The sequence below is a fragment of the Diabrotica virgifera genome, chromosome 3 (genome assembly GCF_917563875.1).
Source record: "Diabrotica virgifera virgifera chromosome 3, PGI_DIABVI_V3a".
Lineage (NCBI taxonomy): Eukaryota > Metazoa > Arthropoda > Insecta > Coleoptera > Chrysomelidae > Diabrotica > Diabrotica virgifera.
Genome location: NC_065445.1, coordinates 27226908 through 27242433, shown reverse-complemented (window position 1 = coordinate 27242433; position 15526 = coordinate 27226908). Strand labels below are relative to the sequence as shown.

At 31.9% G+C, this 15526-nt stretch overlaps 2 protein-coding genes across 2 annotated transcripts in view; one reads left to right on the top strand and one right to left on the bottom strand.

Annotated features, from left to right (window-relative positions):
* Positions 1–15526, top strand: part of LOC114340380 (uncharacterized) — a 1055195-nt gene that overhangs the window by 455841 nt on the left and 583828 nt on the right. The window lies entirely within an intron of this gene.
* LOC126881752 (uncharacterized) lies at positions 6094–6807 on the bottom strand. The gene has a single exon (XM_050646223.1). The coding sequence runs from the start codon at positions 6805–6807 to the stop codon at positions 6094–6096; it is 714 nt and encodes a 237-aa protein (XP_050502180.1).

Genomic DNA, 15526 nt, shown 5'->3' with positions numbered 1-15526 from the left:
CAAAATAATTAAAGACAAGTGGCCTATGTTTCAATATATTTTTACTGACGGCTCAAAAATTAAAAATAGAACCGGAAGTGCAATATATCACTGGAATTCTGAATACAAAGAATCATGCCGATTGCCTAATGAAGCTTCAGTATATACTGCCGAATTATCAGCTTTATTACTTGCGCTAAAATATATAGCCTCTGTTGGTATGGACTGTAGAAGTATTGTGGACAAACTCACTTCTATCGACAAAAAGTCTAAACCACATTGAGATAGAAATTAAGAGTCTATATTATGATATTACTTCCTCGGGCAGTTCAATTATTATTTGTTGGGTTAAAGGACATTCTGGAATATTTGGAAATGAAGAAGTCGACAAATTAGCTAAATCTGCAGCTTTAACCAAACGAAACATAAACAACATACTTCTACCAGTAACCGATATTGATAATATCAGTAAAAACCATTGCAAACAAAATTGGCAACGTGTATATAACCAAAGTACAACGGGAAAAAATTTTAGAAATTGCCAACCACTAATTCCCAATGAGAGATGGTTTAAACAAGAATCAAATAGGCTATTTATAAAAACAATAAACAGAATGAGGTCAAATCACGCACTAACCCCAGCATACAAACACAGCATAGGTATCAGTGATAACCCATATTGCGCCTGTGGTGGAATGGGAGATCTACCGCACCTAATATTGGAGTGTGGACAGTACAGACAAAATATTAAAGTGATGTATGAAAAGTTAATTGATCTAAATTGTCCTTTACCTGTCAATTTAAACGAAATTCTTTTTCCAAAAAATAAGCAGACGTTAAAATGTCTTTACGAATATGTAACATCCTGTAAATTTAAATTTTAAATAGGCTTAGATAATAAAATTAAAAATTGTAAAAATATCACACAAAATTGAAAAATGTATTCATTAATATATTATAACACCCTGTAAATTTAGATAATAAGTAGGCTTAGATATTAACTTAAAATTGTTATTGTAATACCATACAAAAAAACAAATAGTCTGGCTTATTGGCTACGTCAAAGCCATTAATAAAAAAAAAAAAGAAAAAAAAGTGCAACAATTACATGTACCTATTACTCTCTTTCCAAAATGATAAATATACCCGTGCAACTTAAAAATAAAATAATATCAATTTTGCTAATTGTATGTAAGTTTATTAGTTTAACCCTAAAAGGATAAGGTGGGTAAAAAGTATCTTCAACATTGCATTACATCTAATTTTGCAAATACCTTTTTTGCTAAAAATGTCAATCAATTAGTAGTTGCCGGCGCACTAGTGGTCTATTAGATACCATAATTGGTATTTGTGTAATTAAATTCTGACTTTTATAAAAATTTTACCTTGGACAATAAATACCCCCTTAATCCATTACGGAACTGCCACTTATCTAGACTGTACAGTAGTTTACGACTGATAACATCGTAAATACGAGTAAACAGTTACGTCGAAATTTAGGATTAATAAGATTCGACAAAATATACGTCGAAGTTATCGACGCGAAGATGGCCACTCTCAGTTTTCTTATATGTTATTACATCGTTCTTAGGCGTCAACGCCCTTCGGTAGGGATCTATGGAGGAGTATCACCAAGCCGCAAGCCCTTATCCCTTGCCGTACCGCTCCTCCATAGGCCGATTAGACGCCAGTATATTCCAGACCAAGCCGTAGACTCTATTGCGTTTTATACTACGGCGTTGGCCTTTTATTAATTTCATGACATAGCTGAGGCACGAACCAGCGATCGCAAATCGCAAATCCACTAAACTTGTCGATCGACTGCGCCTCAGCTAACTGGACCGTCTTGATCGACCCTCTCAGTTTTCTTCACTTGGTTGAATATTGCAGCCATCAATGCGTACTCTCTATTTATTCTCAATTTTCCAAATTGGAATGAAAATAAGAGCAATCGTCGTCGTTTGTTTCTGCAAGAATTAGGACTTGCCTTAAGGCTACCTCTTTTATACTGCATGCCATAGAAAATATACTCGAACGCAAACTGCTCTTCAACATCATCCCAACAGGGAAAGGGCGATACCATTCATGTTGCAAATTAGCAAAATCTAAAAGAGAAAAGACCAATAAGTTGGCAAAAACAACCATCTCTAATCTATCTAATTAGCCTTCTTCGGTCCATCTTTGGACATAGGCCTCCCCAATCCTTTTAAATTCTTCTCTGTCTGTCCCTACAGTTATCCACCTAGAGCCCACGTGTTCTTGACATCATCTGCCCATATCATTTGTGGTCTTCCTCTGCTTCGTTTATATTCCCACGGTCTTCAATTTATAGGAATTTTATTCCATCGGTCTTCTTTTTGTGTTATAGATATTGTGTCCGGCAAATCTCCATTTCAATTTTGCCACTTCTTGTCTAACATCCCCAACTTTGGGTTTCTCTCTTATCCACTAGTTTCTCCTTTTATCCACTAGTCTTATGTGCAACATTTGCCTTTTCATTGCTCTTTGCGTTTTTATGATCTTGTCCATGTTTGCTTTTGTAAACGTCCACGTTTTGGAACCGTAAGTGAGAACAGGGAGTACGCATTGATTGTAATAATAATAATAATAATAATAAATGTCTTTATTAATATCTTCCAAAAAAAAAAAGATACAAAAATAACAGAAAATAAATTTGGGGCGAGATTCAGTTCGTATGTTACTTTTAACAATATATTTTTACAGAGAAGCTTTAGCAGTCAACGTACGTCTGCTCTTCCACCTAACCCCTAAAAGTTGTAGATGGTGTACAGAACAAAACTTGAAGATTCAAATTACAAATAGGTATCACTATAAAAACATAAAAAAATTTAAAATTATAATATCTACACAACTTTACAACTTACCTAATAAAGTACCAAACATTACAAATAAAATGTAAGAGTATTCACCATGAGAAAACTAAGATTGTGTAGAAAAGTAGTGGTCGAATAGTGCCCTTTTAAGTTTGTTTGTGGATATTTGCCGATGATCGAAGGGTAAATCATTGATACAGCAAGCAATATTATAGGAAAAGCTTCTTTTAAACAATTGTGTGTTATGTCTGGGCAATGACAATGCATGTTTATGTCTTAAATTAAGTGTGTGTATGTCTGTTCTATATCTAATTTTATAATAAAGATATGGAGGAGATTTTTCTTTGAGCAATTTGACATAAAACATAACTGCGTGCATCTCTCTACGATTTTTCATATTAAGCCATTTAGATGTATTAAGAGTATGCCTAATTGGCTGATGCTTCCGAATACCATAAATTAGTCTAAGACATGAATTTTGTAATTTTTGTATTCTGTTGGCATCAAAGTAATCAAGACAAGTGTTATATACAATGTCACAGTAGTTTAATTTTGATAAAACTAGTGTATCACATAACATTAACTTAATTGACCTGTTCAAAACATATCTAGATTTAAATATAAGCTTTAAAGCCACATATGCCCTTTGTAAACATACACTAATATGATGAGTAAATCTCAGTTTTTGGTCCAACCAAACTCCCAAGTTTTTAACTTTATTATTAAATGTAATATTATGCCCATTTAATGATATACTAGAAGATAAATTCTGTTCAAAAAGTTGTGCATTTACTTTATTTCCAAAAATAATGGCATTGGTTTTGGATGCATTCAAATGTAGGCAATGATTTGTAGAAAAAGTTTGAAGATTGCTTAAGTCAAAGTTTATTGCACTTGTAACCTGTTGAGCCTCAGATGGGTAAAAAGATATATATAAAACTGTGTGTCATCAGCGTAGTAATGCTGCGAACAGGATACGAAAGCATTTGAAAAATTAGAAGTATAAACGGAAAAAAGAATAGGGCCTAAAATAGAACCTTGCGGTACACCTGTTGTTACAGGTAAAAAACTCGATATATTTTCATTACATTTAACTGCTTGAGATCTGTTATAAAGGTAAGACTTAAAAAGATCTATGGCTTTGTTACCCAAACCACTATATGCTAGTATTGAGAAAAGTAAACTATGGTTTAACGTATCGAAAGCCTTCGAGTAGTCGAATAGAAATAATATTGTTAATTTTCCCTGGTCAATGGCAGTAATGATGTCATCTGTAATCTTTAGTAACGCAGAAGTACAACTATGTCCCGTTTTAAACCCAGATTGTGTCGAAGGTACAATGGCATTTTTATTTAAATGAGATAATAGTTGTAAATTTATAATTTTTTCCAAAATTTTTGACAAAGTTGGCAAAATACTTATTGGTCGTAACTGCTGTAATGTTTCCGGATTATTTGTTTTGGGTAATGGAGTAACAAATGACTTTTTCCAACTGTCAGGAAAAACCGAGTATATTAAGCAATAATTAATAATATGAGTTATATATGGCAACAGAAATGGTATACATAAATTTAAGGTTAGTATATTTATGCCATCATGTCCAATAGCTTTAGTTTTAATAGTCTTTAAAACATTTAGTACATCAACTTCAGATACAGCATGAAAGTGCAACATAGAATTTACAGAGTTTTTAATATTCTGATTATAAAAAAGAGCAGTTTCGTGATCGGGGGTCAATTTGGGAATAGAGTTTAAAAAATATTCATTTATTTCATTCACATTCCATTTGTGAGTTAAATCTGTGCTACGGTTTTGATTTTTATGCCTTACGATTGAATTCAAACTAGACCACATCTCCTTTGGGGACTGATCCTTTAATTTATTATTTACATATGCTTTTTTTTCTTTTTTAATTGTAAGAGTAACTAAATTACGTAATTGTTTATAGCGTTGCCAGTCCCTTTTCACCTTAGTTAGTTGAAAAGTTTTAAGTGCTTTTTCCCTATCAGTCATCATAGCCAAGATTCCATCTGTTAGCCAAGGAGCATATGGTTTGGTAATTCTATATGAACGTAAAGGCACATGCAAGTCTAAAAGAGTAGTGATATTATTTGTTAAAAAATCTACTTTACTTTCGATATTATCCAAATCAAATATATTTTTCCAAGGTATAGACTGTAAATCAGTATTAAATTTTTCGTAATCCAAATTTTTGAAATTTCGACATGTCACAAATTTAGGTTGTTTTAACTCTATTTTAATATTAATATTGAATAAAATCATCTCATGATCACTAATTTGGGGAATATGCTGGACTTCATGGTCTGTTACCATATTATCATCGGATGTGATTAGATAATCTAACAGCGTTGCCGTAGATTCCGTAATGCGAGTTGCTTGATTTATAAGCTGCTTCAATCCAAGTCCCTCCAACGTATTAATGACCATGTCACATGCTGAACTATTTATGTTTAAAAGGTCTACATTAAAATCACCCAGACACACAACAAAATCAACTGAAGGTTGGATCAGAGACACTATTTCTTCAAAACTATCTAAAAAATATCTGTAATATTTCTCGTTGGGATTATAAAATACACCAATAGCACAAGTTTTTGAATTAAAAGAAATTTTTAACCAAATCTGTTCTATTTTAGTACTACTGGGAATGACTGTATAATTAATATTAGTTTTTATATAAATACCAACACCTCCACCCATAACATCACTGCCACGATCAACTCTTTCGAAAAAATATCCAGGAATATTAATATTTACGTCTGTACTTTTAAGCCATGATTCGGTAATTGCAAGTATGTCAAAGTTCTCATGTAATATAACAGCCCTTACTTCATCAAAGTGAGCCACCAATGAACGGGCATTTATAAGACCACACTTTAATAGTTTTAGCATAGTTTATTAGTTATTAGGTACTTACGTATTGTAAAGTGTGACAAATCAAAATATTATTAACAGAATTATCTGTAATCTGTACCTACAACGGTAAAACTTTAAAGATAATATATAGTTTTATATTTATGTATTATAATAATATAGTATATATTTAAAAATATGCAAAATGCACGTGAAAAGTGTAAACCGCGCCCTAAACCCATTGTATAAAAACAGAAGAAGAAAGTCCTTTGAATATAATAACAATAAATAAAATTTAAATTTTTGACAGCTAAATTAAGTTCATAAATTAATATGCGAATTTTTAGCAGATTGTGATTAAATAAATAAACAACAAAATAAAATAACAAAATAGTTGAATGCCACACTATATTAAATTACCTAAGTCAGATATTGTTTTAATAAGTGTTTTTGTATTATTCACCAAAGTATATATGTTACCTTCAAAAGTCCAGCAATTTCTTGCACCAACAGATTCTTTAACTTTCAAATACAACTCCCGATTTTCCTGTGACAGCATTTCACTTATAACTATACCACTACCCTTTAAACCTTTTTTAGCACCAAACACTTGAGTTTTCATCCATTTGTTTACAAACTTTAGGGCCACTGGCCGAGGCTTCTTATTATGTGGGCGTTTTTTACCCATCCGATAACAGTTATCGATGTTATTAGTGTTAATGGGAATTTTAAATTTTTGTTGTATGAGTTTAACGACGACATCATATATATCTTCTTTTTCTTTCTCTTCAATGCCGTTTAGAACAAGAATTTTGGATCGTTTGTCCTTCTTTATAATTTCGATATCTTTTTGCTGATTATCAATTAAGCTCTGCAATTTTGTTAATTCTGATTTAACCAAATTTATTTCAGCAAGAAACTTGGTTTCAAAATCATTTATCGTGCCTGATAATAGGGATGATTCAATCTCCGATGGTGCTGCAGGGGAAATTTGGCTTTTAATATTACTTAAACCTTCTTTTAAAAAAGTTTCCAGCTTCGCAATCCGATCGTTTAGGTTATGTTGATTTTCTTTCACTGTGGATTGACTACCACTTGAATTTCCTCTAGTACTAGGCATATTGTGTTCACAATCAAACTTCTGCACTAATTACTACAATTAAAAAGACTTATTTGTTATAGTAATATCAGAGCACGACTCACACGTGTACTACTCACAGTACGCCATCTTTCTACAAATCATCTTGTATACCTTAGTCTTAAGATGTTGTGGATATCTTTAGTTTTTAAGGATGTAGCTTAGTTTGCCAAATGCCGCCTATGCCAGTCTAACTCGTTTTTTGATCTCTGCTGTTTGGTTTTCCTTGTTAAGTTTTATAATTTGACCCAGATATATATAATCGTGAACTTGTTCTATTTCATCCTGTGCGATCCTCAATGTGATGTCCTCATCTGTATTTGGTATGATTTTGGTCTTGATGTAATTTATATTAAGGCCTATCTTTCCGGCTTCTATGTCCCGTGCTTTCATCATTTCAAACAACATAACAATGTTTGAAAAACAACCATAGTTTGTTTAAAATGCCGGAAGTAATGCGATGAGTACAGCAAAAATTAAAATGTTTGTTTATCTTGCGATGACGCCAATGCCAAGCTGAAGACTAGTGAAGACTCCGCGTAAATTATGAATTTTTATCTTTTTGACTGTTCCATTAACGCCTAGGAATACTTTTTGAAGTTATACTTCTTTAGGCGCGATTAAGGGCGAAATTTTATTAATCTGCGCGCATGCGTACACAGAGAGTATGGAGTTCGTTACTAAATGTTTTAATTTATGTATGTATCAGTCCAGAGGAGGTGTGGAAAGGATATATTAATGTTTTTAAATATATTTTTCTACAGACGTGTTAAAAATGCAATTTATAGCACTCCATAGGAGCGTTAAAAATGCTACTTTAAAGCACCAGTGCTTTAAAATTTTTAAGGCACTGCAGTTAAAAGTGAATTGTCAAATTGTGAAACGTCAAAATATTTATATTTCATTTATTAACATTAATATTAATAATACATTTTGCGCAATTTGGAAAAGGTGGTTTAAAAGGTTTTTTAAAATTTAATTTAAACTGTATTGTTGCATTTTTAACACGTTTGTAGAAAAAAACTATTAAAATTTGTTAGAATATACAAAAATAAAATTAGATATTATTCTATAGTTGTTATGATTTACGTATTGACAGTATAGGCACTTTTGATGTAATGTCAAGAAAAATATAAAAATGGAATGTCAGTCAAGTTCAAGTAAAAGTTTTTGTAGGTATTGTCCTGTAACTGAGAATGAATAAATTATAATTGTTGATATATAAGACGTTTGTAGAAAAAATATTGTATGATATAGGTGTTAAAAAGTACATTTTTAAGGCTCTCATGTGAATTGCAGAATGAGCGAAGCGAATCTTTCACATACGTGCCTTAAAATTGTGCTTTTAACATTTATATCATAAATAACTATTATTATAATTTTTGTGTATTTGGACTTGTCTACCTCGAGAATAAGATAATAAGTAATATTTAAAGTAGGTATTTTATCTTCGTATGTTTGTCACTATATCTGAGAAATATTGTAGCCCGTATAAACAAAAGGGTATAGCTCAGTGGTAGAGCGTTGGGCTGGAGATCAAGAGGTCCCCGGTTCAAATCCTGGTTTTTCTAATCTTTTTTTAATTTTTGGTATTGTTTTAATAACATTTTTTGGAAAGTAGTAAGTAAAAATTAATTTAATCTTTAAATAAAATACAAATAAACTGTCCGAAAGTATATTTATTTCATTGAAATCATATTTAGAAGTATAACTCCTTACGTGCGTACAAAATAAACACACATTCTTTTTTATTTGTAAAAGTGGTAGTTTTAAACTAGTTTTAATAAATAAGCACATTTTTTTTTACTATATATGTGGACATTTTTTTATCCCCTTGGTCGTCTCATTTTCTAATAAAAGGGTTAAATGTTGATAATCTTTAGCAAATTCGTGCAAAACGTTTAAGTTTATGTCACTACTGCCCAGATTTTTTGCTCTACTGTTCTTTGACAGGCATGCAAAATTGGCCGTATCCATCCTTGAGTGTCAAGTAGTCGCTCTCTTGCATCTCTTGCTAGCCAACTCCATTCAGTTTGCTTATGTCTTTTCATATACCTATTACATATTTATTCATTACTCCATTCATCTTATCATTTCCCCCCTACATAATACTTCTGCAAAGTAGTAATTTTCTTACTTCAGCTTCTCCAACGAAAAGCTATTTTATTTTTATTTTCATTTTTGTTCCCATTTAGTTACACATTAGTTTCTTTTTCTTTATCTTTTCTACTTCTGTTGGAGTATATCTTTCTCTTTGCTTTCACTCCAACAGAAGTTTTTATCTTTTTTGTTACATTGGCTACCATTATCAGAACATTAGAATTGTACTTAACCTTCGGAGTACGAAGACTGGGTCAAGCGTGACCCGAAATTCAGTTATTTCTTAATATTTTATGAAATAATTTTTTTACAAATCCGATTGATCGTAAGTTCTCCTTATTTGTTTCAATCTATTTTTTCGTATATAATTCGTGAACATGCAAACTACAGTTTTTCCTTTACGTAACATCTATGATGCCGGGTCACTCCTGACCCGGTCTTCGGATTTCGAAGAATATTTTCAATATGTTTGTAGGTACACGTAAATCGCAGACGTCTCTGTTTACGGGTATACGTTCAGTGGAACCCCGATAAGTCGGCCTCCTATAACCCGGAGATCCGGTTAACCCGAACCGATTTTCATCAGACAAAACAAACATTTTTTCACTTTGATCAAGTTTTTATAACCCGGAGATCCGGTTAACCCGAACCGATTTTCATCAGACAAAACAAACATTTTTTCACTTTGACCAAGTTTTTTACCTAGAAATAAACAATACTGTATACAACTGTACGTAATTTGATGTATTGTGCATATTTTATGTATTTCATGTTTTTGCAATTATAATGGAGTTTATATGTAAGTATACCATGTTTTATTAATTTTTACCATATTCTCCGGCTAACCCGGATTTTCGATAACTCGGATCGGCCGCAGTCTCGATTAATCCGACTTATCGAGGTTCCACTGTATTCAAATATATGGCCGGAGCAAATTTACCTATGCCCGTTTTCTGTAATATATTAAAATCTGGCCGCCGGAGCGAACTAGTATATGCCCATGAGTAGCCATCTTAAAAAATTTAAATACAATAATTTACGATTTTGTTTGTTTTTTGTTGAATTAAAGATACTGCTTAATAATACTGACTATTTAAAACATCCTTATAAATAAAATGAGAATGGGTCACGCTTGACCCATCATCGTAATCTAAGTAAGTCAAATAATCTCCGTACTCCGAAGGTTAAGGGCGTAGGTCTCAAATTTCGCGCCGATGTGTTTTAAACACATTAATTTTTTTCGAATCCTGATAAAACTAATAACTATTTTTGAAAAATTTAAACGCATAATGAAAAACTGCAATAACTTTACCAAGGGCCAAAATTCCCTGGAAACTTCTATAATGTTTATTTTAACAGGGGTGACTAAACCATACTATACTATAAACAGAAACTATAAAGAGGAAATTTAGTGTAATTTTTAATTTCAAATATCCCATTGAAAAGAAATTTTTTAGTTATTCTAAGGGACTTTCGGCCCTCGATAATATCGTAATCTTTCATTTTGCCTTTAAATTTTTCAAAAATACTGATTAGTTTTCTCAGCATTTGGAAAAAATGAATGAATTTAAAATACATTGGAACGAAATTTTGCCTACGCCTTTAAAAGTAAATATATATTAAGCTATTTATTTTTGGACTTTGTGACTCTACTAATAGCTCGATATATCAGAGTATAGATAGTTAAATATCATTTGTTCAGTCTACATTGCAAATAGCAAACTGTTATTTTTGTGCTATCCTTACTATCCTTGTTAAAAGCTAGATGCTAGAAAATTCCATTACAAACATTACTTCATTTTTTTTCAGATCAATAAGTTATTTTCTGTAGTTTCGTTCTAGCCATGAAATTGGATACATCCGGAAAATTGGTCTATTATTATCTCAAAGAAAATTATGATTGTTTTGTGCAGTAATTTCCTGTTTTATTATCTGGTATATAGTTTATAAGAAAGTATTATGGCGTTTCAACAAGATATCTTTAAAATACTTTATGAACTATAACTTTCAGAAGGAAACAATTAAACAATATTTTAAGCTAATTTTCTTTATCATTACTAGTAATTTTAATTCAATTATTAAATGAATATAATATGACTTTGGCTTTTAATTTATTTACTATTTGTTTGACTGTTAATTTATTAATTTTGACTGTTTTGTATTTTAAGAACGATATAAGAAGTGGAAATAAAAAGTCAAAATAAAACTCTTTTCAACTAAAATTATAAATAGTTAAAAAATGGCTTATTTCCCATTATAAATAGTTAAAATTGTAAAAATGCCACAAGAAAATAGCTTCAGAACAACACTAAAATTTTGGTTTACAATTTTGGTTGAAATACAGAAATACACCAAAAATATTATATGGACATGGTATATGGAGAAGAAGATAGGTTTTTTGCATATTCCTGCAATTTGGCCGATCCTTCTTGTTGGGGATCTTCCTCGTGATCATCTACCTTTCCTTAGACCATGTTTAGGTCTTTGCATGTTTTCTGTGCCTGTTCTTATAACATGCTTAAAGTATTTTAATTGTTTGAGATGGACTTTGCTGTAGAGACATTTGCTGACCTTTAGCTCATTTAGTCCTATGGTCAGTCTAGAGATTTAAAATTTTCGGAAAACTGACCGAAACAAACCTGTTCTTTTCCGAAAAAAAAAAAGGGAAAATAGGAAAAATACGGAAAAATTTGTTACAATATCTTAGAAAAATTCTATATCCCGTATCAAAATTGAAAAATTTAGTAGAATACAATATATCTATATTATCAGAAGTGCCTTTTGTCTTTAAGGCCATGGGTACATAATTCGCAAATATTTTGCGGCTATCCCTAGTTTTTCTGTCTTTACACGGCAAATTACGTGTAGTAAAATTCACACTGGTATGGATATGTAAACATTACTAGAATGTCATTCTACTTGAAAATGTCTTGATCAACTTAAAGAGATGGCTTTTGAATGTTCTTGTGTAACTGTTATTTGTATAATTGCAAATTATTAATTCAGTTAATAAATGTGATAATTTTTTCACTAAATATGTATTCAGTGATTGTAATAATTTATATGTACAACAAAAACTAATACTCAATCGAGAAAAGAGGAAAAGTGTTAAAGTGATTTTCTAATAATATATTGTTACTATGGAACGCTTACAATTTTGAACATCTTCAACAACAAAATACTTGGATCACAGAATATATTATCCTGATGTATTCTCTGCTTGGATCTTTCACAAATAATACACAATAAATAACGTTTTATTAAGTTCACGTCTTAAATCAATTATTTATCAAATACACTAATAATATTTAATCAACAACTCAAAATTTTCCCGATGCCATGTCAAATATTTAGAATTGTCACTGATTGTCAGTGTCTGACTGACAATATGCTGACAATATTCTATTCGACTGAGTGCGTTGTAAGACAAAAATGACCGAGGGCCGAAAGTCCCTTAGAATAAATAAAAAGTTTATTTTGAAACAGATTTTCTCTTAGTTTTTCACCCCTGTAACTTAAAAAATAAATATTATAGAAGTTCTCAGGGACTTTCGGCCCTCGCTAATAACGTAATCTTTCATTCTGCGTTTAAACTTTTTAAAAATACTTATTAGTTTTCTCAGGATTCCAAAAAAATCCCCATTTGAATAGCATTGCAGCCGAAAATACGTACCCATCCACTTAAGTATATAAAAGACACAATATTAAATAATATTCCCCAACAAGTTGACTAGCTAGACTAGTTCTCTAGTCGATTCACTTTGCAGCCAGTCTTCTTGATGCTAGCTTTAAACGAGAACAATTGAATGAAGACCAACTAATAAAAGCTATAGAGTTAATTTCTAAAATGGCTCGTTTACTAAATCTAGAGGGCACTGATATCGAATAAGCACACATGCTTTTTGATCGATCCTGACAAATAGTAAATTTAATTTACAAAAACCAATCATAGTATTCTTACACTACGTTAACATCAAGTATAATAGTGTTAGTTAAGTGTGTATAGAAAAACATTTTCTGTGAGTACATATTTTTCTATTAATAAGTATTTCGTAACCAAAGAATTTTATAAAACCGTCAATAAACAACACCAGTCATTGATCGACACCAATTTTTTGTCTTTAAATACAATTACCAAAATCCGAAGCGGAACAGGTCCGTACTTAGGAAAATCAAATGGTGTTGAGAAATGGAATTCGACGTCACTAATAATAGCGATTAATCATTATCGCAATCCACATCACAAAAACCTTTATCTTACTCTGCTGCAGCTAGTAGACAAAAAGAAACAATCTATCCATCCAAGCTACAAGCAGTAGTTTTTAATTCTCTCAACGATGTTAAATTAGAAGAATACTTGTTAGCGGTAGGAGCTTTAGTTAGTCCAAAATACATTATTTTTTCATCAAGAATCACCAACAATCGTATCTGTATCTATTTCTCAACCAAACAAGTCGTAGATGAATTTTTTTCAAACAGTAGAGGTTTCATCACTGTAAACAATACACAAATTCAAGTTCGTAGACTAATTACTCCAAGTGAAAGACTCCTAATATCCAATGTTTCTCCCACTATCCCGCATAAGGTAATAGAAAACGAACTACTGCTCTTAGGGCTAAAACCAACTTCATCAATGTCATTTTTGCGAATAGGAACCAACAATCCTGAATACAAACATGTACTCAGTTTCCGTCGACATATTTACGTATCTCCACCCACAGGTCCAATTCCCGATACCATTTTAATAACTCATGAAGATACTACAAATCGAATTTTTTTGACATTAGACAACTTATGTTTCATTTGCAAACAACATGGCCATATTTCCAGTAGTTGCTCAGTAAATGTAAATCACTCAGAAACAGCTGTCCCAACTGCTACACTTTCAAACAGAAACGAACCTAGTACAGTAACTTCAACAGAAACGACTGCTATTACACCTTCAACAACATGCACTTCTACAAACATATCAAATAATTCAACGCCACTAACAAAAATATTATCTACAACCAACCTAACACCTCTTGATACATCAACTACAGATAATACAATGCCAGTGATATCTAAACCAAATATATCCACCTCATCAGCCCCCTCACCTCACATAGTCATAACTAACCAGCCTTCATCTTCCAGTCTAAGCAATAATTCTTGCTCGGTTAATGAAAATAAAGAGAATCCAGCACCAAAAGAATTTAGCGTATCCAACGAAGAAAATACATCTAAATCATCCTCCAAACGAACTGTATCTGAAGCAATATCACCCCCGATTGAGACATCAGCTAGTGACGATGTATTTTCAAAGCCAACTCAGAAACAAAAAAGAATAAAAACAAAAATATCAACAATACCATTAGAAACGCTAATGCAACCAATTAAAGAATTATTCAATTCCAAAAAGCAGATATTAACTTTTGAGGAAACAGTTGATTTATTTGAAAACGCTCATGGAACAAAAGATGTTATCAGCGTTGTAAATAAATATACAGTAGACATTCTAGGATTTAAAAAACTCATAACCAAAATTCATTCATATACATCCGAACGCTCATTAAAATTGAAATGTACAAAGCTTAACAAAAAAATTACGAGACAGCTCACAAAAGACAACTACGAGGATGAAGAACATGACACGGATACATCGACTGAATTATCCCAGGAGCTGAACATTCAATAATTATAACTATAACATTCAACAAACTAACAAAATTTTCTAAATCCTATCATATATATACAGACGCTTCTAAAACATCTACTGGAGTTGGGGCAGCTGTCATTACTCCAAATAGTACACTTGAGTATAAACTACCATCCTTAAGCTGTATACATACTGGCGAGCTATACGCCATCTATCAATCTCTCGTTCATATTAACTCCAGTAATATATCCAATGCTCTTATAATTACCGATTCCCTCAGTTCCACCCACACCATTAACCAACTGTACACAAAGCATCCAATTGCTCTCCTAATTAAAAAAGAACTAGCTACCATTCAAAACAACAACCATATTGTACAATTCCTATGGGTTCCTTCACACATTGGCCTCCAAGGAAATGAAGCGGCGGATCGGACAGCCCAACAAGCCAGGGACAGTGAAACCGCGAGTGAAGTGAGAGATGTAGTTCTTAATGATTTAAAATCATTTATTAAAGTGAAAGTCAAAAATCTGTGGCAAAACCAGTGGGACAGTTCAACTTCAAAACTTCGCGAGGTGAAAACGTTTGTAAAACCGTGGAAATCTCAAATTCACAACAGAACTCACCATGACATTGTTACTCGCCTTCGTCTAGGACATACCCGACTTACCCATGGACCCTTTATGTGAAAACTGTAATATCCCACTAAGTGTTAAGCATGTACTTGCAGAGTGTCCAAAATACCAGTTGCAGAGACAGAACAACCACATCATCGGATCAACAAGTGAAATCTTAGGAGAAAATTGTAAAATTGAACACTTGGTAAAATTCCTTAAGATAACTATGTATTTAACAAAATCTAACATCTGTAAATAAATTACCTTATGTATATGTATATGTCGCTAATAACCTCCGAGGTTGATGCGACTATTTTGTAAAATAAAAAAAAAACTAAATCTAGAT